This window comes from Rhynchophorus ferrugineus, unplaced genomic scaffold, assembly GCF_030347505.1.
Source record: "Rhynchophorus ferrugineus isolate W39M unplaced genomic scaffold, kcgeb_rfMv2 rfM10, whole genome shotgun sequence".
Taxonomy (NCBI): Eukaryota; Metazoa; Arthropoda; class Insecta; order Coleoptera; family Curculionidae; genus Rhynchophorus; species Rhynchophorus ferrugineus.
This window is the reverse complement of record NW_027472589.1, coordinates 27,454,274-27,482,204: the sequence shown is the minus strand read 5'-3', so window position 1 is coordinate 27,482,204 and position 27,931 is coordinate 27,454,274. Positions and strand designations below refer to the sequence as shown.

Below are 27,931 nucleotides of genomic sequence, written 5' to 3'. Positions count from 1 at the left end.
GTGATTTTAAAATACTTCCTGAGTTTTGTCGATATGATATGTGTATGGGGGAATATGACATTTATTATCTCATAAAATAAGTTGATGGAGCCATTAGGTCCGTCCTTATATCTTTTGATTGATTATCAGATGGTCGATTAATCAAAAGGAATTTAGTAGATTATTTTATCGATTTCGTCACGGAAGCATGTGAGGAATTCGTTCACCTTTCATTCGAAAAACCTATCCAACTCGACTGTGTATTTATTGCAATCGAATAACATTATTTTTAACATGACCTCAGAGAAAAATACCCATACTTTGACTTAGGAAACCTTTGTAACCTTTTTCTGTATCAATTTTAATCAAAATATCATCAAGATTCCCATATCTCAAAGAAATCTATAAATTGCTGCAATATTCGTCTTATTTACTAGATATAGTTCCTTGTGGTTCCTGGCAATTCGAAAAATCGAGGCATAGAAACGAAGATTTTCATCCAACAAAGAGGTAATAGTAGCTACAGAGAAGTACTTCGATAACTTTCCAGATTCTCATTTCCGCAATTCACTTTAAGAAAGGTCTGTGTATTCAAGATTATTAATATTTTAAACCATCATTATGTTTTGCCAAAAAAACAATTCTAAACATTGACAGGAAAAACAAAATATAATAATTCTTGTAATAAATATATATATATATATATATATATATATATATATATATATATATATATATATAATAAAATTCGTTCGGTAAAAATACTTTATTTTCTGCTGTCCTATATTCTTCAGACATATCATCAATTTTCTTGAAATTATAATTTGATTCCTTAAATGAAAACAATGCTTACCGAAATCAAAATAACTGAGAAAATTCTCCTCTTGTGGAACGAAAGGGCAGATGATTCTTTTTAGCCGCCTAAGCGGCAACATTTACCTGATAACATGGAATGCAAACAGCTTACGCGGAAAGCAAGCAGAATTGGAAGACGTCGTGACATTCTATGACGTCGACATCGTTCTCATCCAGGAAACTTTCCTGAAACCTTCGCATCGTCTCTCTTTCGAACACTTTTTTGTCTACAGAAACGATAGGACTCCGGGTCAAGCGGTAGAACCGCCATTCTCGTCAGAAAAGGAGTAAAACACGAGCCCCCCCCCGTTATCTCCCCAGTACAGTTTCTCAAGGCGCAGCAAGTGTCCTTGATTTCTCTATTCTTCAAGACGTAAGTCGCCCTTCCGAAGTTCGAAGCCTTGACGAACTAGAATCTGATCATCGTCCGGTCCTTCTAAAATTGGGAAACTGTGCCAACACTCAAGTCCCACTCACAAGATTAAGGAAAAAGACCGACTGGAAAAATTACCAATCTCTTCTCCTGTACTCAAGCTAACTCGTGATATTCAGTCTGCTCACGAATCTGCCACAGCCGAAATTTCATCACAACTCCAACCGTGGAAAAACAACCTTCCCGCTTCTCTTAAACGTGAAATTCGCATCAAAAACGGTTTATGCAGATTAATTCGATTCACCCTTGATGCTGCAGATAAAAGGGAGGAGAACAGAGCATACAAGGGGGTAAGGGTGACCGTCTCGAATTGACGAGCAATGAAATGGAACTCATTTCTCGCGGACCAATGACTGGATGGCCCCCCTTCCTTCTGACGTGTCCCCAAATGCCTCGTGGAGAAGACGCACAATGTCTCCCCCCTGAAGTCAGCAGTTACAGGAAATTTCGCAGACGCTGACCAAGAAAAAGTCGAGCTCCTTGCAGAGACCTACGAAGCTCAAATGAAATGCCTCCAACCCGCAGAGAACACTAAAGCTAAAGACAATGACACTGTCATTAACGAATCCAACTCCATCAAAAGACCAGTAACCCTAGCCTTTCTTCTCAACCATTTCGTGTCCCCAAAGTCTCTACAGTCTATGATCGACAAACTTCAAACCAAAAAATCTCTAGGTTTCGACGGAATATCGATTACTCTATTAAAAAAGCTCCCGTATCAGCAGCTCGCAGAACTGGCAAACATTATTAACTCCATCATTTACGCTGACGACACTACTTTCTTCACGGCCGCCAGGTTCGAAGTTACAATTCATGAACATTTACAGAAGTAGCTGGATCATGCGACCATATGGTTCAAATTCTGGAGGTTGCAAATCAACCCCCTGAAAACCCAAGCCATCATTTTCCATAAAAAGCGTTACGCACTGCGCGTCTCGTAACTTAAGATCGACACCGCAATAATTTCATGGCTGAATAACGCCACATACCTAGATCTCCACTTCGACCGGCGGTTCGGCTGGCATTCCCAAATCCAGAAAGCAATCCAGAAAGGTTCGGGGATAGCAAAAATGCTATCTTCTCTGATCTGCCCTTCTAGCAGACTTCCCATCTCCATCAAGTGCTTATTTTACAAGATGTTAATTCGGTCCGTACTCCTCTACGGATCTAATGTCTACTTCAAATAAATCAGTTCACAAACATGATTAAGGCCAAGAAACCTTATTCGGCTTCCGGTTGATGAAGAACCAATTTCGGTATTAACTCATATAGTGATATTCCCGCAACTAAATGCCATCGATATTTAAAACGGAATTGCTTCTTAACGCGCTGGACAATACCATAACTGCCATCGACAATAGGTCGTTGTCTTTTACGGTTGAGGGGATATTTACAAAATTCGACAAATCTTAATGGGTCTTATTTTGAATCGATTTTCTGGTCGACGAAGCGGGAAAACAAATGAGAGTGCGGCCTTGTCTTATTTTAAAACTTATAATGCAGCGTAAATCATAATTATTTACCACTAAATAATTAAGAGCACAATCACAATAATTAAGTGTATAATTTCCTGTTTATTTAAAGGATACTTATTTCAAAACCCCTCTATGTAGTATAAAATTACATTTTGTTACATAATTTTCACTTACTTCTAAATTACTATTATTTTTAAAAGGCTATTGTTCAAACACAGAAATAAAAATAAAGTTATATAATAAATAACTGTCTCTTGCAGGCCAACAAGTGTACTGCAACTGAAAATATCGGTTATCTAATATAATATAAAAGTTTTGAATTAACTAACGGCATCACAAAAATCAATTACAAGTTCATTATAATACAGAGTTATTTTTTGATTGAGTATATTAATTTTTTCTTAAATTTTATGTTTTTACTTTTATTTAAGAAATTATGTTTTATAAAATTCAGTTTAGTTCCAAAAAAGAAACTAATAAAACATAATTATAATCAGAATAATAATCAGCAATATGATTTTAAAATTTCTGATAAAATGTTGATTTTGATTAATACAAAATGCAAACCTTAGTTTAAATAAAACGATAAAAGCCTTATAACAACAACAATAAAAAACTAAAATCCTTGTTCCACTTGGTCATATTATAGGAATTATAATTATATTTTGGGAAAAAAGTAACTTAATTAACGAAATGTGTTTCAAATGTTTAATTAAAAAGAAAATAAAAGAACTCGAACCAAAATAGAGAAAAAAAAGGTTATTAGTTATGGTTATATTAAATTGGTTATTTCGAGCAAAATCTAAATTATCCGTGCATAATAAGTTGCTGATGTACAAGCAAATACTAAAACCCATCTGGACCTATAACATTCAGATATAGGAGTGTTCTGTTCTGGAAAGTAATATCAACATAATATAAATATTTCATAATAAAATCCTGGCAAATATTGAGGATCCACTCACATACTATAGAAACAATTATTTGGGTCACAACTGTCATAAAGGAAATCAAGACATTCACAACGACACAAGACATGAGGAAAGACAGCACTCCAAACTCAATCAACAAGTGTGCAGCACTTTTGGACAATACTGAACTACAGACACAGACCGCAGACTCAAGAGAGTCAAACCGTGTGATCTTCTGTAGTGAAGTGTTGAAGAAGGTAAGCATATTTTGTATCATTCCCTCATTATTATTTAATCTCATTCTCTTATTTAATTAATTAATTTAATTGATAAATAAATACTCTAAGCTAACTTCATCTTTGCACATCTTTGCAGAAATACACGAGCATTTTTCAATTCAATGTTACATTTTAAAAATTAAGATTAATCTACCTATACTCAAAATATCATTTGTATTTTATTCAAATATTGACAAAAAACCCTTTATGTATAAGAGTAAGATACCAGGTAAAAACTTACTTTGGAATGGACATCAAATATTGGAGCAGCCTTTTGTAGTCTTCAGGTTTGGCGCGTTCTCTGCGAGGGCTGGCGGGAAACGACAGGACCGGACCGCCGCGTCGGTCCCTACCGCCGGTGAGAACCACCAAACGTTCCTGAAGGAGGGGCATCAGTTCTAATGCTCGCTGACCATCCATTGTTTTGTAAGTGTGAGCTGAAACAAAAAAGAATAATAATTAGGCAAATTCACATATTGTAAAATCGAATTTTGGTAAAATGTGGACTTGTTATAAAGCTAAAATGTAAAAAATACACATTATTTCAATATTTCTGTTCAGTGAGAATTTACGAGTTAGAAGATTTCTGAATTAGAACTTAATGAAGGAATAAAGTAAATACCCTTGAAGTATTACTAAATATCCAACATATAGATGTGTGCCTTATCTCTGAAACGTACATGATAGAACAATAATTCGTTAAAATAAGAGGCTACAAATATGTTATACCATATATCGGGATAGCAAGGCTAGATACAGCAATACAATTGTAAAAAGCAAAACAATAAAGCAATATGAAGAAACACACCTTAAGGAAGAATATAGTTATCAGAAGTTGGAATAAAGTCGACTAAACAAAAAATAAAAATTGGAGCAACAACCATCTAAATATAACATCAAAAAACAAATATTAAAATAATATTTAAGATTAATTTTATATTGAAGAAACATATAGATTGCGGTTCAAGATCCACAATCAAAGGCAAAGAGCAAGAGCAAACAATTCAACAAAAGAGCTGTAATTATCACTAAACAGATAAGGCCTAGTGACATCGATAAAGTTCCAGATTTGCTAGATTTTTTCATGATAAAAAAAGTGTCTCCAAGTGCCACCATTACTAACAAAATCACTGATTGGAAAAGTTTTAGGATGGACCTCCAGTGCAACATCAGAATGGAAACCAGGCTTAAAACAATAGAGCAACTAGAGGAAGAAGTTAAAAACCTTAGAGGGTTATTCAAAGAGCAGTATACCAAAATTCCAAAGTGATTATACACATAACTAAAGAGGAATTAGAGATCATACAGATAAGACAATGCTTAATAATAAAACTCAAAGGCTTAGGCGAAAAATCCAAAAACTAAAGGAAGTTCCAATAGGTATTTATATTCAAGAACTATCAGCATATAAACAGGCCGATTACTCACTTTTGAGAGCAATCAAGAAAACTAAGAGGCACACAACACATATATCAGCAATAAGAAGCAACCAATAAGGACCATGGGCTAGAGGGAATAAAAAAAGTTCTTTGCTGAACCTTTAGTTGTAATGTAAACTCATAATCACAGACGAATTACGTCAGAACTAGAAGGGATAACCTTAAATTACAGATTATCACATCAGTAACACCAAGATAACTAATCAAACAGATTAGTCCAATAATAAAACAAAGCAACCCAATTCCGGACCAGCACTTCGGATTCCGACAAAAACATTCAATAATCGACCAGGCCCAATAAAAGACAAGGAATATCGCAAGGCAGCGTCTGAGACCTAATAAGCAGTGGGTAAAAACCAAGAAGCAGCCAAAAAGAGACTACAGGAGGTTAGCGATAAACTAATAGACTGGACCAAACAACGGAGAATTAAATTGAATGAGCTAAAGTCTGTTACCATTAATTTTACCAACAAGAGCTATAGTACCATAAGTAAATAGTGCAAAATATTTAGGCATGCTTGATTTCAAATTAAAATGGAAAAAGCGTGTCAAAAAGAAATTAGCCGAAATCAAATCAAAACATAGACTGCTATATTGGCTCCTCATTGGAAGAAAATCCAAAATGCCAATTCATAACAAGATACTGATCTACAATCAGGTGTTCAAGTATTCTAGAAGACCTTGGTATGGACGCAATGAAATTCCTACAGTAAATAAAGAAATTAAAAGGTTCTCTGAGAAACACGAAACCATGCACTGCTGCTGCACCTCCATGAAGACCCAAAAGCACTTCAGTTAATGCACGGACGACACTCGGTTCGCAGTCTGAAGAGGATTAAACCCTGAGTGTGTGAGTGACGAAGAGACTGAGTGGAGATTTATGTTCGATAGATAGGACTTGATGAGAGCGGTTAGTTCTTCTGGGAGGCCTAACCACACGCATTTTCCGATCAAACCGTCGTGCCAGACTTTGTCGAAAGCTTTGTTCAGGTCCAAGAAGGCTACTCCAAGCTTTTTGCGTTGATCAAAAGCATGATGGATGTGTACGGTCAGACGAGAGGCTTGTGGACGGATGAATGGTGAACGCGAAAGCCGAATTGTTCGTCAGGAATGATGTTGTTTTCCTTAGTGAAATAATTGAGAGCGTAGAGTATTGCCCTCTCAGCAAACTTCGGAATGGCACTGAGAAGGCTGATGGGCCTGCAGTCAGGTGGAGAATTTCTTGGGAATAATCACTATATGTGTGTGTTTCCAAAACGCCGGGAAAAATTATAATAATAATTGTTAGCAGTAAATTAATAGATGGTGTAAGAGACCAGTTTTTATAATGAGATAAAAAGACTAATATTTGTGCTTCTGATATATGCTTGAATTACCTTCTGAATAATCTTATAGGTTGATATTACGACGGTTTTGCGCTGATAACAAGTAACTGGCTTTATTATCATAGGATAGTATTCAGTATCGTATACTTGGCGAGTAGAACAGTTACTGCTTTGTCATTACAGCTCATAGAAACATTACTTTTATCTAGATCGTCGGGCCGTAGGTTAAATATGTCTGTTTTATGTCTTGTTATGAACACGCATTACATTCTTTTTATTATTATCGTAAAAAAGTAAACACATGACCCGACAAATATCTGTCTCGGCTGTGTTTATTAAACGACCAAGGTCTTTGTACCATCGTTTCCAGAAATAAACGGAAATATTATCAGCTATCGTAAAGTGGAATCCGACCATTTCCTTATAATATTTGCGATATATTTTTTAACGCTCATTTTACGGTTTATTTAGACACAATAGAAAGGCGGACAGATATTATTCCATCCTTTTTTAGGCAACTACGGCGGTTGTATATTTATATTTCCAGTATATTCCAGTATCCAGTGTATTTCCAGCCTAATAATAGAAACCAAATAGTGATAATCCATGCATTTTTCCAATTTTAATATAATACAAGTTTTCCAGAAAAAAGGCCTAAGAATATTGTACATACACCCAGATACTACAGAACTGATTATTTTGCACCGAGACCTTCAGATACCGACTGTCACTCAGGAAATCGAGATAATTGCAAGGAGACATGAGGAGATACTCCATTATCATGTCAATATCGAAGCAATAAAACTCTTAGCCAACATCAGAACAGGACACACACTCAAAAAATCAAATAGTCTATTTGATCTGGTGCAGCGTAATGTAGTGAAGTCAAGCATTTAATAGAATTTACCTAAATTTAAGGTATTGTAAAGAAAATTTGTAGATTACTCAGCAACGACTAGTAATAATGTAATATATAAAAAAGTTATTTGGTAAAGAATCAGCACTATACGATGTATGAGCCACCAATTACTATAATGTGTTATGTCAAGCTTTGTTTAGTCTTTCGAACAAATCTTTTGGACAACCAAATGAAACATAGTCATTTACATACATATTACAACCAGTTATTATCTACCTATCTATCTATCTATCTAGTAATTTTTCCTTCATGTGGTTCTTAAAGTCCAGATCTAAGAAATAAACTTAATCAACATTTGATGGATGTTCTCCACATACTTTAAAAACACGACACGTTTCAGACTTTTGTCTCATCATCTTCCTCAAACCCACTGCTGTTCAGTAGCTGTAGTACCTTGACGTGTTTGTTATCACTCAATCTTTCTTGGTGTTTTTTTTCGCAAGGCGTTTAATCTCTTCCCTGACCGTTGGTACCCTTAGACCTTTGTAGATATCCTCATTTCATGGGGAGTTAACAGTGTTACGGAGAATTCTGTTTTGGTAAGTTTGTACCGTGTTAACGTTAGATTTCTTTATGCACCTCATAATTTCACACCGTAGGTTCACACCGGCTTCAAGATTTGCTTGTATAGAAACTAGATATAGAAATAGTTTCATAATAATCACCATGCATTCTGGCGTAATGACCAATTTGGACGACCTTAAAGAAATTCATCCGGAACCGTTGTTTTGTTGGTTGAAATAAACTCCTTAAGTTACTGTAAACAAATTCATATTAGGAAATATTACACAGAGGTTATTTTAGAGATTTAAGGAGGCTTAACAATGCCAACGATCCAATGAAAACCACAGAAAACAGAAGGTCTAGAAATATAAACAGCAACCTCCTTTCGTAAAAAATAAGGTTTTGTAAGACATTTAATTCTGTAAAAGTAATTTGTTAAGCTGATAATATAAACATGGGGATACAAATTACTGTAATTTCTGGCAAATACAGGTACTGAATATCAAAAATCGACTGTTTCGCTAAGCGCACCAGCCAAGAAAACAGGATAACGAACATAGAATGTGCATTAAAGATATCTGAAAACATATTTGCCGTGAAAGCACTGAAACTTTTATCCGACAGAAATGCGCTATTCCATAAATACTAAAGGAGGGGTGAAACTTTGATTGGAACCATCGAGGTGTAAAATCAGTAACAATGCGAGAATTAGCTCAATAGCTTTCAACTATACTTGTCGAATGGAATATTGCCCTATTATTGAACTTTATTGAAGAATGCAATAGCCATGGAAGGTGGGAGTATGAAATACATTTATATAGGGTTATTCACTAAGGACGAATACATGTTGGTAATTTATGGCCATGTTGTATCGAGGGCACCTGTTTAACTTCTCTTGCTTCGTCTATAGGATCGATATTTGGATGAATGGCTATGTTAACAAAATATTTCAGTATATAGAACAACGCCTACTAATATAAGTACCATCAGGTGGCAATGCATCTACAAAAATTAACGGTTTTATGCAGATTTTGTCACTTGCTCGTACTTTCTTATCTCGTTAATGGCCAGTGCTACAGAACGATGATAGCCGGTCTATTTTAGTCCATTGGGATGATGTAGACGTGGATGGTATGTGGTTCCAGTAAGACAGCTCTTCGTGGTACAAAGGTTTCTAGAAAGATATTATTACTTCCCTAGACCATTTCTTCTGGCTGTGTGGACCTCCCTTTATTGAAAATCTCTATACAAGTTAATACACATCTTACGGTTTTCTTTCAAATATTATAGAATTCTCATTTCAGTCCATCGAGTGATTTATGACTAAATACATAGATTATGGTTTTTTCAATCAAATAAAAAATAAAGACCAGGTTCACGATCCAATGACTACAAAATTAACAAAACTTAAGCTCCTCAGTCGAAATCGATAAAGCCATAGGGACCAAGACGATGATATAGTGGTAACACTTAAGATGAATTAAAACAATCTCAAGTAGAATGTGAGTAGGTTAATATACTGTATTAGGATAAGGGAAAACAGAATAAATAGTTGTTTACTCATAGAGTAAATAGAAAGATAAAGTTAAACAAAGAAACATATACGTAACAAATCGCTCAATAGGTCCCTACAACATAAATGACGTCACCTAACCTAAATTTTCATGCCGAACAATTATCGTTATTTTCAAGTAAAGATGCATCGTTCTAGAAAGATATGAATAAAATTAAAATTAAAACAAATGGACTTCAAGCTAGGTTTACCAAATGTCCTTGTTTTTCACTGAAACAAAAATAGTTGACCACCGAGGAACCTTAACATTGGTAAAAAGAAGGTTCTCAAAGAAACATTTGTACCTTCACATACAATTCTATTACCAATCCGTCTTTTAGCCTCTTAGCCTCCCGTAAAATTGGGATTGATGAAACAATTTGTAAAATCATATCCCAAAGATGGATGGAATCTTCAAATATATAGTTCCAAAGTTCTCAGACCATAGAAAATATATAGACTAGAAAATATTGGAATAACCTAGAAAAGATAGAATAAAGTTGACTTTGGGTTTGAAATTTGGACGATATTTAACCTAAGATTTGTTCCCTTTCCATTTTTGTATATAATTTTAAGGAAATTGGTCGTTACGACAACATTTTTATAATATTTGAGGTAAAAAAGAAAGATGTTTTCCAGGATGTGAAGGTTCAAGTACAATAAATTATTTTCGAAAGCATTTTGCACTAGGGCAGAAATAAATTTTAAAAGTAAACAATAATAAACTTAAGAGAAATCTTATGAACTCATCGTTTTTCTGATATAATAATTTTAACTTTTAAAAAGGAAAATATAGCTGTAAGTTGAATATTGGAATCAATACTTCTTCAGCCTATATTAGCATAATAAAAAGAATTAGAAATAAGTAAAAATATAATAAGATTTTGAAAGAAAGTAAGTTGTGAGGTTTGAAAACTGAAAACTAAAACATATGTTTTTTAGTAGAATGTGTTGAAACACACGAATGACTGAAACTGACTATGTCTTTAAATTCATGCAAAGGAACTACACAGTACCAAAAACACCAAAAAGATAAGAACTAAGTGTATATGTATGTGGTAATATTGCAATCAAGAATTATAACATATCTTTTTATTATCTTACTATTGTTATTATATTGTGTTATATAAATGTTATTTAACGGTACCAGCAATATATTTTAGTTAGCTTTTCAATATTTTATGTTATATATGATTAGCAAAATTATATGCAACAATTAACTTGACTAAAATTCTCAATCATATTTTGTGTCAGCAAATACTGGTATTTTTAAATATAAATAATTGTCAACAGAATTTCAAAGTATATATTTTCATACTAATGCAAAAATTAACATTGTTTTATTACTATTGAATGAAGGTCCAATTAAAATTGCGTTCATATTAATTAAAGATAATAATTATCAGATTAAATATTTTTTTTGATATTTCATTCGAGTATTTTATTAAAATACTTTTCTGAAACATCCCTCTATAAATCTTCGCGCTTAGCTAGCGCCGCCTAGTGGTCCAGACGCGCGAAACTTAATTACAACTTTATATATGGAGATCGCACTCTATGTCTCTTTATTTTAAGCCCATAAACGCAGGCAGACGATCAAGCTATTCGCTGGTTTATTTAACAGTAGATTCATATTCCCAAAATAACTACCTACGTCAAAACTAATAAACTCAACTAGTTTTTAGTTAATTTTATGTCGAAACACATTTTTTTCTTAATTTATTACAGGCCATTAAACATTTTTCCATTGTATATGGGCCTTTAAAACGCATTAAAACCCGCAGTAGTTAAAAATATCGTTAATATTATTGAACCGTTTAATAAATCACTTTATTCATTAACCGCCTATAAATCTGCAATAACAATTAGGTTATTTGATAGTTGTTTTAGTGTCATGGCGCTCGTAATAAATATTAAGTTGGATTAGCAGTAAATTTCATGATATTCAGTCAGACGGCTGCCTTACATTCTCTTGTTACACAACACTCGAAGAATTTCGGGTAACGCTGCAGCTAATAACAAAAAGGGACAACAGTAATTTACTACTAGAGCAAGAAATTAACAAAGCAAAACAAAAACGACAAGGGCTAGGCAGTACATCGAGTAAATTTAAACAAATGGTGATATATTACCGAACGATCTGCGCTTCTTATTCTTCGACGGGGATGCTCCCGAACTGTGCCAACTGTGGGGACGACGCTTAGGTGTCCCTCCCACCACGTTCCCCCGTGAACCGCCGGGAGACCCTCTATTAGACTCCATCGTAGCTACGTACCGAGTCAGTAATGCGACAACGATGTAGGAAATTTATAATATCGGACCAAGAAAAACTATAAATTATTCAAATTTGTTATATTATATATCTGTAAATATATATATATATATATATATATATATATATATGTCTTTTAGATATATATCTAAAATATATATGTAGATACAATATAAGATAAATCTAAGATAAGAATAAGTCCAAGATATATATGTAGATCAAATTTCTTATTTATATATCTGTAAATATATATATATATATATATATATATATATATATATATATATATATATATATATATATATATATATATATATGTCTTTTAGATACGGTATTACCGTGTTGGCAAAAAGTGGGGAAAAAGTAGTACAGAATGATGGAAAATACATTGATTAAAATATGTTCTACCAATACTTCTCAAGCTAGCCTTTTTAAAGTGAAAAAATGACAACGCAGCATACATGCCAGCACATAATATTAATTAGTTTATTGAAATTATAGAACAATTACGGCAAGCACTAGCATGTATATATAAAGAGGAAAAGAGAGAGTCTAAAACAATTCCGCAATGTGTTCCACGTATCTGGAAATGACCTCGTAAGAGATTCAAAGCATGATGAATCGGTGACATAAAAAATACTGCCGACGAAAGTGACGGAGGGAAGCCCCGAATTATGTGAGATGAAAGAATGATGAGAACGAAACTGTCGGATGGAAAACTTTCCGTGGATAGGAAACAGACAGGTAATAAAAATATACAGGGCCAGTCATCTGGGGGTTTATTTTTGAAATTCGTGTTATTTTTTTATATTGGCGAGTAGTCAAGGCGTTTAGAAAAGGAGAGAGTGAATCGCTGGCATTACCAAATAGAATCTACCGAAGACGGTATCTATTATACGGATAAAAGCATTCATTGTTATATCCACATATGCAACAGTAAAGATATGGACAAGCATCATGAAAGAGTGTGGTTTTGGTGTGCATTTTGGGATATAACTTAACTTCTTCCGAAATTAATATGGCAAATGTGTGATCTACGAAGATTGCTCTTACATAGTTGGAGTATTTCCTTTGAGGGTATGTAAAATAGGGGTTATATTCCAATAAGTTACAAGAAAATCGATACGGAGAATGTAAACAATGAAATGGGCTAGAGAAATTGGTTTTAAGTCATAAGTTGCACAATATTCAGTAAAACAACAATTTGACTTGTGGAATAAAATCACTTGGATCATATCTTAAACTTTTAAGAAATATTAAATCTAATTCTGGCACTGCCTTTAAGCTAAGAACCCCATAAACACCACACAATGTTCAATGTACCTGCAGTATTTTTCTCCCCTTTCGATTGTAAAAAAGCAAAATTTGACAACAACTGATCGACTCAGTAAACTGATGACGTTACATTATACAATTACATATACAATATTTTATGGCCTATTAATAAATTAAAAGATCAATTGAAAAGTCCTCGGCCTACCATAAAAAAACACATTTTATTCAACATAATTCCATTCAAGGGTGATACATTGATTATAGCGACCCTCCAAATTTTTGATACCATTCTTGTAGTAAGATTAGTCCCTTGCTTTATAATAGGCCTCAGTTTCGGCGATCACCTCTTCATTCGACGAAAATTTCTTCCCACGGAGCATTCTTTTGAGATCTGAGAACAGGAAATAGTCGGTGGGGCACAGATCTGGAGAATGCGGTGAATGAGGAAGCCATTCGAAGCCCAATTCATGGATTTTTGCCATCGTTTTCACTGACTTGTGAAACCTTGCATTGTCTTGGTGAAGCAGCACTTTCTTTTTCTCCAAATGCGGCCGTTTTTTGGCCATTTCGTCCTTGAAACGGTCCAATAACGCTATGTAATAGTCGCTGTTGATGGTCCTTCCTTTTTCAAGGTAGTCAATGAAAATTATTTCATGTGCATCCCAAAATACAGACGCCATAACCTTGCCAGCCAACTGTTACGTTTTCTCGTGCTTTGGAGCGGATTAATCGTGTGCACTCCACTCGAATGACTGTCGACTGGACTTTGGAGTGAAATGATGGAGCCACATTTCATCCATTGTCACATATCGACGCAAAAACTCGGGTTTATTACGCTTGATCATCTTCAAACACTGCTCTGAATCATAAACTTGTCGTTGTTTTTGGTCAAAAGTGAACGTTGCACAGAGATTTCTCATACCCAAATATTAGTGAATGATATGATATACACCTTCACTTGATATCTTTAGAGTGTCTGCTATTTCATTCAATTTCAATTTACGGTCATTCAAAGTCATTTTGTGATTTTTTAAATGTTTTCGTGGGTAAAAACCTCTTTTGGGCGGCCACTGCGCTCATCGTCTTCGGTGCTCATTTCACCATGCTCACTAATGGTTAATTTTCCTGAGGCAATGTCAGGAAACTCGGCATTAAGTCAAGTTCTTGCTTGAACTGTATTTTTCCCTTCAAAAACAATATTTTATCAACACGCGAAATTCCTTTTTATCCATTTTAACAATATTTTATAACAACAATAAGAAAAATTGCTTCACTCAAAATGTTATAATTCACAAACTAATGAACACGCATCTTTTGAGGGTTAAGGCTAACTAAAAAACATATGGATTTAATTCTAGTAGCGCCATCTATGTGTCAGGCCGGGGACTTTTGAATTGACCTATTATTATAGAGTCATTGAATAAGTATTATTAGATGTATTAAAAACATTAATTATGAATAACCGAAATTACATTTTCCCCAACTTTGTCAGTTATTTATTTTGAATGAAAAGCAAAGTTAAAGCTACATAAGACCCAATCTATATAACGATAGGTTATAGCCACAATTAGTATGAAAATGTTGCAAAACTTCTACTTTTTTTTGGCCATAATTAAATCAATTAATCGACTATTTCTACGAAAGTATTGACTTAATGAACATCATTACCACTGATATCGGAGGAAGTTAAAGTGCAAGGTTACACCACTATACGGTCATTTGACGGAATGGAAGTTGCTTTATCGAGAAAAGAAAACAAACAAAAAAATGCCATTTAATCAGTAGTTAACCAACCACTTCATGAGAAATAGCTTGTTTAATGAGTAATAATTACTGTTAATATTGCAAGGGATTACGAATGTTTGCTTTCGACAGAAAAAAGACGTCATTAGCGTTGAGAAATGTAACAACAAATCTGATTAAGATTGCTTGATTTCTTAAATGTTTAAGCGAATAAATCACATAATCTAAATGAGTCTGATTTATTTTAAAAGGACAACAAGCTAACGAAACTGGAAAAAGTTTTCAATTCCTAACTAAGTTCATATAATTAGTAATAATTAAATTAATATTAGTAGGGCAATTTCAACATTATATATTTCATCAGAACTTAACCACAAAAAACTAATCAGTATAATCACCAAAGTAAGGCATATGTTTACACAACTGCAAACACATAGCTAAAATGAGTAAATTGCTGAAGAACTGCTTCAATATTCAGTATATTTGTCAGTTTTACCACTCTTCAGTTTCTAGCTCTCTCACACCTTAAACAAAGTAGGAAGAGCTTCTAGATTTTTGTTTCAATTCCATAAACTTGTTGAACATCCTTGTATTTATATTCCTCTATTATTCACTAATCCAGTGGGGAAATAATAGGCAAATTGCAGAAGAAAAAAATGAGAAGGTTGACCGTGTCACTGTTAATTTAACTAATATTAATGGACAAAGATGACAAATGAAATAATAGGTTTGATTCTACATTAATTTGATAAAAAATATTTAATTAAATAAACATATTTTCTCTTAAATATATAATTATTGATAAAAATTGGCGCAAATTAGTTTCAATCAAGCTGTTTTTCTGCATTTTCTCATCCTTCTTGCAACATAGCGATGCCGTGTGTTGATAAAGCGTATGTCGATTGTTTTATCGATCTATTTTCGCATTTAAGCAACATATCTTTCGCGTATATCTATCAACGTATGCTGCATCGATCTGAACAACTGATAATAAGATGGCGCCAGGTCTTGTAAGTACGCCGGATGGGTGAAAACTTCCCATCGAATTGCAATACGGTATCTTGAACATCACTTGTAAGGTGTGGCCGAGCATTGTAGCGTAAGACAATATTAAAGGATCGAAAAGTGTAGAGCATCGTAAGCCTCATCGTATTGACATTACGAATTATGATAATAATTAATTCCTGGTTCTAAAAATTAACAAAACATTTCATGTAATAGCGAATACTAAGATTAATGAACGAATTCCATTTTGACCATATCAAAGACTTAACTAAATTTAGTTAGCGGTTAACGAGAAAACAACATCAAAAACAATTGTTATCAATATATAAAAATATAGTATTTAATACACAAAATAAAATCTTTTACTTAAAAATATTACTCATTTGGTACGTATTGTAATAAGTATATGGGTTGATATTAGAATCATACTGTTAGCAAAATTTGTGTTGACAGTAACATAATTAGTTGTTAAATTTGTTATTTGAACTAAAGATAATTTTTGATGATAATACATTAGACAAGTGCTGAAACAGTGAAGAAGGCAACTAAGAAAGAAGATTTAAAATAAAAGCCAAAAGATTCTAAACAAGTGCCTCGCTTTATTACACAATATTTCAAATCACAAAACCTATTGTGAAACAATTTAACAGCCACGATTGAAGATAAGCTAAGAAATAATATCATACAAAGAAACAATATTTCAAACCACCGGTTATGCAAAACGCAGTGGACGTCCAAATTAGATGCTAACACCAGAAATCATTAAAATAATCCACAAAATCCTTTTGGATGACCGAAAAGTGAAGTTGCATGAGTTAGCTAATATCGTAAAAATATCAAAAAAATGCGTTAGTTTTATATTGCATGAGCATTTGATTATGAGAAAGCTCTGTCCAAAGTGGGTACCGCGTTTGCACACTGTTGACCAAAAACAAGAACGTGTTGATGATTCTGAGCAGTGTCTGACCATATTTAAACGTAACAAACCGGAATGTTTGTGTCGATACGTGACAATGGATGAAACAAGAATCCATCAGTTCAGCAACTGGTGACAGGCTAATTTTGAGGCAAAAGATAAATCATTCACAAAAGTGGTATTGAAATGTTAGAGAGGCGCTGGAATGATTGTGTGGCTCCTAATGGAGATTAGCCCATGTATATATATATATATATATATATATATATATATATATATATATATATATATATATATATATATATATATATAGCCAAGAATCCTTATACCATCATCGTAGCACAATATTTATTATATTTTAGAAGCTCCTAAATACACTACATCTTGCTGATCCCACCAGTAAGACATTAAGATCATAAACTTCAGTGTCAAGGCTCTCCTTACTGACCAACCCATGCCTTTTTTTGCTTGAGATTGTCGTGGTATATCCACCTTTCATTGTCAGTCACAATACGCCACAGAAAACCCTTCTTTTTTGGTAAGCAATGAAACCTCGGTGTTGACATTCGAAAGATTCGGTTCGAAACGCCAATTTCAATCAATTCGTGTTCTAGTTAGTTTCTCTACTTTGTTATATTTCCCATCGCATGTAAACGCCTGAAAACAGTTGACTCAGAACTGTCTGAAAGTTCGTTGAGAGTTTGAGCTGGGTATTTGTCTAATAAGTCTTGTAATTCAGTCTTCGAACTATTTTGGTGCTCCAGGATGTTCATGTGAGATACTACTCGGATGACTGTCGAGTGGATTTCGGAGTGAAATGATGGAGCCATGTTTCATCCATTGTCACATATCGACGCAAAAACTCGGATTTATTACGCTTAATCATCTTTAAATACTGCTCCGAATCATCAACTCGTCGTTGTTTTTGGTCAAAAGTGAGCTCGCGCGGCACCCACTTTGCACAGAGTTCTCTCATACCCAAATATTCGTGAATGATATGATGTACACGTTCAGTTGATATCTTTAGAGTGCCTGCTATTTCGTTCAATTTGAATTTACGGTCATTCACCTCTCCTGGGCGTCCACTGCATTCACCGTCTTTGGTACTCATTTCGCCACGTCTAAACTTAGCATACCAATCCTTGATGGTTAATTTTCCAGGGGCAGTGTCCGGAAAGTCGGCATCAAACTAAGTTTTTACATCAACTGTATTTTTTCCCTTCAAAAAGCAGAATTTTATCAACACGCGAAATTCCTTTTTATTCATTTTTTTCACAATAGCAAAAGTTGCTTCACTCAGAATGCTATAATTCACAAACTAATGATCTGATAGCTGTCAAAATCATACACGCATCTTTTGACGGTTAAGGCTAACTAAAAAACATATGGATTTAATTCTAGTAGCGCCATCTATGTGTCACGCCGGGGACTTTTCAATTGTTTATTATGTTATATTACTCCAACAACACGTTCAGAAACAACAGACAATATATTATAGAAATATAAAAGATGGTAGTCAATCGCTAGATCATTAAAAAACAAATGAATGGATATATGAAAACACTGAAAAATAAGCCAAAAATTAGATAGTGAATTGTTAAAGTATAAATTATTATATTATATTATATATTCATAAAACATTTTAACAAGGACCAGTTCAGCGTGACATATGATGACAGATTATTAATAACAACTGTTACAGTAATGTTTATAATGTAGAAAACTATTAGATATCCATAGTCATTATAGAGCCATCTTGGTAAAACATCGATAAGGCCCCATGAGACATATGAGATACATGAGCTCGCTTCTGTATATGGTAAGTAGTAAACCACAATGTTATATCGTGAAATATCACAGATTCGATTAACAGAGAGACATATTTATTCCGGCAATCCCGCCGGTTAATAGTTTATTCCCCAAATAACGTCCCAAAACCAAAACTATTCCATGATCCAGTTACCTAATGTGACTATCGGCGCTAGTATCGGTCCGTCCCTTTCGACCACAAATATTAAATCGAAATCAATTCAAATCAAATTACCAAACCAAAATACTATTATATAAATCGAATCGTAATGTATATTAAATGATTTCTAAATGACAACACACACAGAGTACATCAATTAAATAATTAAAAGATCAATAAATACTAATAAAAAACAATAGACGATAAAAAACATTGAATGAATTTTCTATTCAACGGACAACTCCTATAAAATGCGACAAAAGTTGTTATTTAAATATTAAAACTCTTACAGACCTGTTTCAGTGCTACCGATAATAGCTAAGATATTTGAAAAACTGCTATTAAAAGTATTAAAATAAATTAGATATATAGAAAAAATCTAATATATGCCTATCAGTTTGATCTTATGAACAAATACTCGACTGTTACTCAAGAAATCAAGAGAATATGACACAAGGGGATGTAAGGAGAAGCTCTACTCTCATGTTAACACTGAAATATTGCAACTCTTGCATGACACTCGATCAGGACACAGGCTTAAGAGAATCGAACCATTTGATCTAGTAGTGTAGTGAAGTGTATTTAACAGAAAAAGTGCAGTGTTAATACGTGAATATTATTACTATAGGGATTAAGTAATGAGTGGTCGATTCGATTGATAGGTAATTTTTAAGTTATTGTAAAAACAAATAGAGAAATAGCCTGAAGCCACTAGCAACAGTGTATTAATTTAAAAAATATATTAAAATATGTGTATAGGTACTAAAGCAATACTGATTGATGATAACATATTAACAATATTAATAACGTTACTGTATGATACGTAGAATTAAGAAATAACATTAAATAGTAATAAAAAAGTATATGATAAAAATGTTTCGAATAAATGTTATATTCAACAGGAAACTCCTACAAAAAATGAGACAAAAGTTATTATATAAATAGTAAAACACATGTACCGATACTATATAAATAATTAATTGATAACATATATTGTTAATCATTATTGTATGAGATCTAAAATTAAGAAAGAGCAATACATAGTAATAAAAAATAATAATAGATGATAAAAAAACCTGACATGGAAAACGTTACTAACAATTCATATTAAAACACGAATAAAAATTATAAATATATCCTCTAGCTATGACTTCAATATTTCCAGGATAGGGTAATTTTCAAATCTCACATAATGGCATAGGGTCAATATTTGTGTTATTGTTCATAGTGACTATTAAAAAATATCATGTGTAAGAAAGTATTAAGGTATACTAGATGAAAGATATAAAGTTGCAAGAGAAGAGTCCAGACATACATGGTATATTTAGTGCTCATAGATGGTGTGCAAAAAATGAAACTCATAGGAAATAAGCCTTTCATATGTATATATATATATATATATATATATATATATATATATATATATATATCATATGCTGTCATATGAATATATAATTCATTCAATTGAATATATCAATGATGTTACTTTAATATTGAAATATGCCATATTTGACATCAACATTGTTTTATTTATTTCATTTGAATTAATTTCAAACCTTAGTTAAGAGCTTTTACTTATATTATTTTAATTTATTTAGTGAATAAAAAAACGTATATTAGAAAATTTAAGCAACAACAGTTTGATCTCATTATTTTAAATTTTCAATTTCAATTTTACTGGTTTCTTCAAAATATTGATAAATGAAATTATAATGAATTAATTTTTAACGAAAAGCAGTTTAAACAATATCGTTAACTAAATTTATTTCTCAACAAAATCAAAGTAAATTGAAATATTGTTCATTTTACTGAAGTTCGCATGCGCTCAACTAGGTACTACATTTTCACAATTTAGTTCCTTTTCTAGACACAGACATATTTTTACAGTTACCATAAAAACCAACCATTAGGAACCTGCTTACTATATGTAACCCGAATCATTGATAAAATAATCAGTATATTATCAAGAATAACAAAATCAAAATAGTTTTTATAAGAAATATAAAATTCTTCCAACTCATAAAACAAGAAAACAGTCAGAAAACCAACTGATCTACAAAATCATCTGTGGAGACTGCAATAGTGCAACTAGATAGATCATATAATAAGATATCTGAATATGATTCTTCATGAGATGTGATTCTAATTTTAAGGAAATAAAGATCAAATACAAAAATTCGTAAACATTAATAAAAATGCGGTTGATTGTATACGAGAATAAAATGTTACATTACGTTACAAAATATATACAAAAATGTATAAATATTATGCAAGTTTGTGTTTAGTTTAACATATCCTAAGTGAATATTAAAAAATGATGCTTCATGGTTTGGTTTGGTAGATCAAATGATAACAGATTGATGATGTTAGAATGATAATTACAGGAGAGATTGATTTTTGAGGAACTATTACTAATTAGCCTAATATAGAAAATAGATTTACCATCGAGTACAAATAAATATAATCATCAAAAGTGAAAGAAAGAAAATAGTTCTAATTGAAATACAAAGAATGTGTTGGTTATTTGGAAGAAAAATAAATACCTAAAAAAATACCGAAAAATTTGTACCTAACTTACTTAACATACTGCTATACAAGCAAATATTAAAACCTATATGAACCTATACCTATATATATATATATATATATATATATTGAGTTATGCGGATATTTTGTGAGAAGTAATGTCAATATTATAACAAACATTTTAGAATATGTTTAATTGTAATTTATATAATTAAATTTTTAAGAAACAAGCCTGAAAAAATGATACATGTTACATGGCTTCCAGAAGGCTGAACAATATGGCCACACAGCATTATGTCTTCCTGAGTATATTTAATCCAATTGCATTTATATGGGCTGAGGTAATGAATTATTACAATAAATATATAGGTCGAGAATGATATACAAGCAAGAACCGTCTGGATATCTGGAAAGAAGCATTGTTTACAATAACACTTTTGCTTTGGATGAACTCCATCAGACATACTGAACAAGAAATTCACAAATGGTGCAATATTTTTTGATTGAACAACAAGTGCTAGATTAGAAATTAATGGCTTAGCTATTGGCATGACTAGCGACTCAGAAAGTTGAATGAAACTTTATCACAGCATATATATATGTGTGTAATTGTTCAGAAAATACATGAGAATTTGGTTGAAATATACGAGGAGAGAAGGAATACTAATTATATTGTAGGTTTGGCAAATGTACTAGAAATAATGTAATGGTTAAATCTAGTTCTATCAATAAAGATGTACACAGGTAGTAACAGAAGAAACTAGAAATGACGAGAGATACAGTGATATGAAAATGACTTGACAAGGGAACACTGCAACGAAGAAAACAAGAACTAAATATAAAAGGTAAATATGCTCTCTAATGAAAGTAAAATACGTTTCTCAGATATACGATTATTAATTAGGTGGATTAGGCCTCCAGAGGTTATTGAAGGACGAAATCGCCGAAAAACGACCGCATTTGAAGAAACCTCACCCACCGTATTCTCCTGATCTGGCCCCCATCGACTATTTCCTGTTTTAAGATCTCAAAAGAATGCTCGCTGGGAAGAAGAATTTTCGTCGAATGAAGAGGTGATCGCCGAAACTGGGACCTATTTTGAAGCAAAGGACAAATCGTACTACAAAAAAGTTATCGAAAATTTGGAGGGTCGCTATAATCGCCCTTGAAGGGAATAATGTTGAAAAAAATAAAACTAATTTTGCCAAAAAAATGTGTTTTACTATGGGAGGCCGGGGACTTTTCAATTGACCTGTTAGATTAGGATCCATCTATAAGTTAATGCCAAAATGGACTAAAACTCAAAGTGTTTTATTAAAACGGGCTATATATGTTAATGAAGTCTACAGAGTCATAGACACAGCAACACGTCGCCGAGTAGATCTACTTAACAATAAAACACAATTACTGCCAATTAACCTTATCAAAACATTACGATTCGAACGGAAAGCACATCACATCTATCCCATTCTCATTCAAAGCACGTCCAACGGATGTTTGTTTGTCTGATTGTTCCCCGCTAATCATTAGGACCTACAAAAAAATCCCTCACAGCCCTTGGCGGATCTTTTGATAACGTAAGGACCCTCGCCGCATTCAGAGAACGCGGGGAAAATACTTCTAGTCTGGTGTTTTCGGATGGAAATAGGACTCTCGACAAGTCTCGCGCCCTCCGGGTCCCCAGCAGAAAAACGAACGGGTTAATGCTTGAAAAAATTGAATGCTTTCCGAGGAAAGCCGCTTTGAACGGGAAAAGCCTTTATGCATCGGCGATATTGTTATGGGCTGGTGTAATGATTTTTTATACGGATTCGATTATATATTTTTACGAGATTCTTTTGTTGGCGTTTTGGTTTCCCTGAAGCCATCGTGCGAATGACTGGTGCTGCTGTATTTTATATTTAATCGCACAGGATGATTATAAGATTTTAATACTGTGGCGGTCTTTGTTAAATATTTACAGGGTGGGTTTTAATAAAAAAAACCAGCTCTCTCGTCGTCGTTGGAGAACTTCTTGTTTAGTTTAAAAGAAACCAAGTAAATATTATAAATATATGATTAAAGGGTTAATCGAAATGAGGGAATTATCCAGTTGATCTGAAATTGATTGAAGATTAAATGGTAACAGAATGACTGATTTTAGCATGAGCATTATAGGAGAGATTGATAAAAAGATTAACCAAAAAAAAATGTGGAAAATATATTTATCATCGAATACAAATACATCGAGTTAAAGAAAACAAAATTACTCCATAAGGAAGAAAACAAAAGATATAGCACAAATAGAATATATTATGTTACATGGATATATTTATTGATGACACTAGAGTACTTGCTACTGCAGACATGGACAATAAAATTTAACAAGAGTCAACCAGTGCAAATTCAATTCACCTACAACCAAACTGTTCGTATACCAATAAATATGAATAATACTGTTATTCCATACAGTAACAATGAGATAAATTTTTATGCAAAATATCCTTGTAAGGAGGGGATCAAAAAGAAAATAATTAGAATTGAAATGGAAAAAAAGTTATTTGGAAGAAAATGTTGAGAAGTAATGTGGATGCACACAGATACAGCAACAGTTATTTACACCGTGACGAGGAAATTAAGCGATTCACACAATACATCGCGAAAGAGCCCACCCTTGTGCACTAAATGATAAAAAGACTGAAAAGTGCTACTAACTTTTGTTTTATTAAAGGCTAAGTAAGGCTAATGCGTCTTTTTACAATTTTAGATAAGTACCCTTGAACGAAGAAGGCCTTCAGGCATCGGCCATATTCTTATCGACAGGTGTTAATGATGTTTTGACTTTAAAAAAGGAGGTTCTAGGTTCGGTTGTTTATTTTATTTAAGGTATGTTCGTCGATTTCTCCGCTAACTATGGGCCGATTTTCAAAATACTGTTTTTTGTTCGAAAGAGTGCACTCTTTCATCTTCCGAGGTGGTTCCATTAGAACGAACTCAGGATCTAATGTGAGAAAGAGGGGGAAATCGAGGGAAACCCTGAAACTTCAAAGGTGCATTTTCACATATGTTTTATCTAAAATAATCACTGGACTTGCGCCTGCTGGTGTTAGTGGTGTTAAGGCCCTAATAATACTCTTTTTTCAAAGGTGATAGTTTTGCCGCTCCTTTTCCAATTTAGAGGTTAGTTCAAGTACTCCTAGCGGGTGTAGAGGTAGATATGGCTGGAGGCACTTTAAGGAGCTCATTGAACCGGATCGTTTGTCTTGTACATCTTGTACTGAGACCAGGGCCCCATACATAGCAAACAGTACAACCGTAATACACTCGATGAAACGGGGAGTCTGAAATGTCCTTTCTTACATCACCGATGTAAATGCTGCTCCCATGTAGTCATTGCTCTTTGAAAATGTATTGAGAATATTTCTGTTTTATATTGATTGAATTGGGTCCTGTTATTGCTAGAGTCAGAATAATCTCTTGGTAGATGCCATGGAGGGAGACAATCTATCCTCGGAGGTGTGGTTTATATATTAGCATAACATTAGAAACATCTATATTTTCTAGTATGTCTCTGTTGCAAGCATTTGTCATATTAACAACATTATTTTGAATAATTTTATCTTTTCAAATTTGGTTTTGGTAATTCCAGTACTCTTTCACCTTTAACAGCCTTTAACCTCTTCATTTTTATCAGGTATTATCGATGGGTACGTAAAATTATGTGTACTTTGCAATAACACGTACTTTATGACTTTACTATGATGACTAATGAGCTCAAAAATCAGTCGAAAGTATCCATGCCGAGATACCAATTTTACTCTTCATGGCATTATAACTGAATAACCAGTACTCCGCACCAAAATAATACACATCGTTAGAAAAAAACTGGTGAAGAGGAATTAACTAATACAATGCAAGAAGTGCAATTAGTAAAATTAATGCCATAAGCATAAAATAGCCATGAAAATATGCTACAAAATTAATTGTCAATAAAATATACAATATCAGCCGTAACATCAATTTTTGATTCATATTATTTTTATATAAATAATAAGAGTATTTGAAGAAAGCTACAATTTAAACATGTTACATATTGGTTTACAACTATGTTTTCGATAAAGTTATCAAAAAGAAACCAAGAGAATGGTCCACCCTATATATGAATATACGCCGATGATCACCAATGATTTTTATTATGTTGAATAATGCCATTTTGCTAAAAATATGTCGCGGTAATGATTAATAAAGCAAATATAAAAATATCGCGAACATACATTTCGGAACTTATTACCCAAAGAAAGATATATATGCTTTACAACATCTGGTACGTTCATCATATTCGTATTCAAAACAGAATTTTATAGCCCGAACGACACTGGCTTACGAATTATGACATAATATTTATTTTAGAGGAGAAAAAAAAACGCTAGATTGTCGTAAAAGTAGCTTTAACAAACTTTTATTTTTTCTGTTGGTCGGCTTCCTATTTATTTTTCGTTAATTAATCGTAAAAAATTTTAATTGTTACAAGAACAACCAAATAAATGCACGCCAATAAATCATCGAATTCTAGGAAAATACTGAAAAATAATATGATTTTTATATTTTATGTAAATATTTCTAACGTCGCTCAGAAATCCATGTTATATACTGATACTAATGTATCTCAGACGAGAAATGTCAAATTATCAATCACTAAACAATGACTTACAGCAGACTTGCAGTATTGATGCTATTCAGGTATTTCTAAACGTAAATTTTCCCACAATGAACCGGTATCTCCCAAGATAAACGTAATTCGTTTTGTATTTCTACAATTTTTCAATATAGTAGTGTAGGCAAATATTGGCATGGAAAGACACATACCTGCCATGTAATATATTGACTAAATGCATATGTGCGGTACCACTACCCTGCGAAAATCCAGCAGAAATAGGTCTGAATGTTGGAAAGGTCCCTATATAAGCAATTGATAGTAGTTACGCTGCAAAAATTTGTTCATCTTGCAGATCAAAGGCCCATACCTGTTCAAACGATTGTGATATGTCCAGCACTACGAGGGTCACTATTTATATTTCGGGAATTGGCAACACTGTTGTCATGTGAATCCATCTGACGGTTCCATTGTAAAGCTTGACATTTTTGACGATATACGTATTCAGAACATTTTGCCTCACGGACGCTATTTGTTTGTTTTATATTTAGTTAAAAGTTTCGTCTCGACGAAAAATGGAAGTGAATCGTGAACATTTTCGTGCGATGATTTTTTACGATTTTCGACGTGGATTATCACAACAAGAGTGCATCAATCAACTTAATTTGACTTTTGGCTCCATTTGAAGCTCCATCAAAAACCACCGTGTATCGCTGGTCTAATGAATTCAATCGTGGTTGTGGTTCCCTGTCCGACGAGTTTCGTGAAGGTCGTCCAAAACCAGCTGTTGTGTCAGAAAACATCGATGCTGTGTGCGAAATGATTAAGCAATATCGTCATGTCACTTATTGTGAGATTAAGGCATCCCTAGGCGTTAGTTCCACCGGCATATATGCAATTTTACATGAACTCTTAGCTGTGAGAAAGTTATGTTCGTGTTGGATAACACACAATTTGACAATCGCTCAAAAAAGCCTCGTGGCGATTGGTGTAAAGAAATGCTTAAGAAATTCAATAGCGGTGCTTCGAAAGACCTTTATAAAATCGTGACAGGTGACGAATCATGGAAATATTCGTATGAGCCCGAAAGTAAGCAGCAGTCGACTGTATGGGTGTTCCAAGATGAATTAAATCCCACAAAAGTTGTTCGCGCACGAAGCACTTCAGAGGAAATGGTAGCCTGGTTCTCGGGAAAACTGGTAATATTGTAACAGTGCCTCTAGAAGATCGTAGAACAGTAAATTCTGCTTGGTACACAACCATTTGTTTCGCAGAAGTCTTTGGTGAAATAATAAAAACAAACAATCCAATGACTTCTTTTTGTTCCCATGCCTGAAGAATAAACTGCGTTGCCAACGATTTTCATCGCCCGAAGAAGCTATTGAAGCGTTCAAAAATAATGTTTTGAAGATACCTCATTCGGAATGGAATAAATGCTTTGAAAATTGGTTTAAGTGGATGCAAAAGTGTATCGATCACTGTGGCGAGTACTTTGAAAAACAATAAAAATATATTCGCAGCTTAACTATTTGTTTTTTTTTCCTATTTCCCAAATATAAATAGTAACCGACGTATTACAGGGCAGTATTAATTTTCTTCAAACGCATTTAAAACACTATTTTCGGATGAGAAAAAATACCGTTGAAGCAAAAAATTGCTATGGTATCAATCATGATCAGTATGTATCAATGATGAGTCTATACCAGAAAAATCCAGCATAATAGTTTCAACATGTATCACATCCTTAATGATTTTAAGTGAAGTAACTATTCCCGAAACAGTTGAAACTAAAAAAAACAGTTTTAAAAATCCATATGTAAGTGATTATTTTGATAAAATTTAAATATTTCATAGCAATATTGCGATTTAATTAAATATTGTGTATTCAAATGGCGTTAACGATGATATTATAAAACTCATAC

General features: G+C 33.2%; 1 protein-coding gene across 8 annotated transcripts in view; it reads right to left on the bottom strand.

Annotated features, from left to right (window-relative positions):
* The window catches only part of trio (trio Rho guanine nucleotide exchange factor), a 379,571-nt gene that overhangs the window by 284,685 nt on the left and 66,955 nt on the right, over positions 1–27,931 (bottom strand). For all 8 annotated transcript variants that reach the window (XM_076416297.1, XM_076416301.1, XM_076416300.1 and 5 more), the window contains exon 2: positions 4,173–4,368. In XM_076416297.1, the coding sequence (XP_076272412.1) occupies positions 4,173–4,351 (179 nt within the window). In that variant the 5' untranslated portion in view covers positions 4,352–4,368. The remainder of the gene's footprint in view (positions 1–4,172; positions 4,369–27,931) is intronic.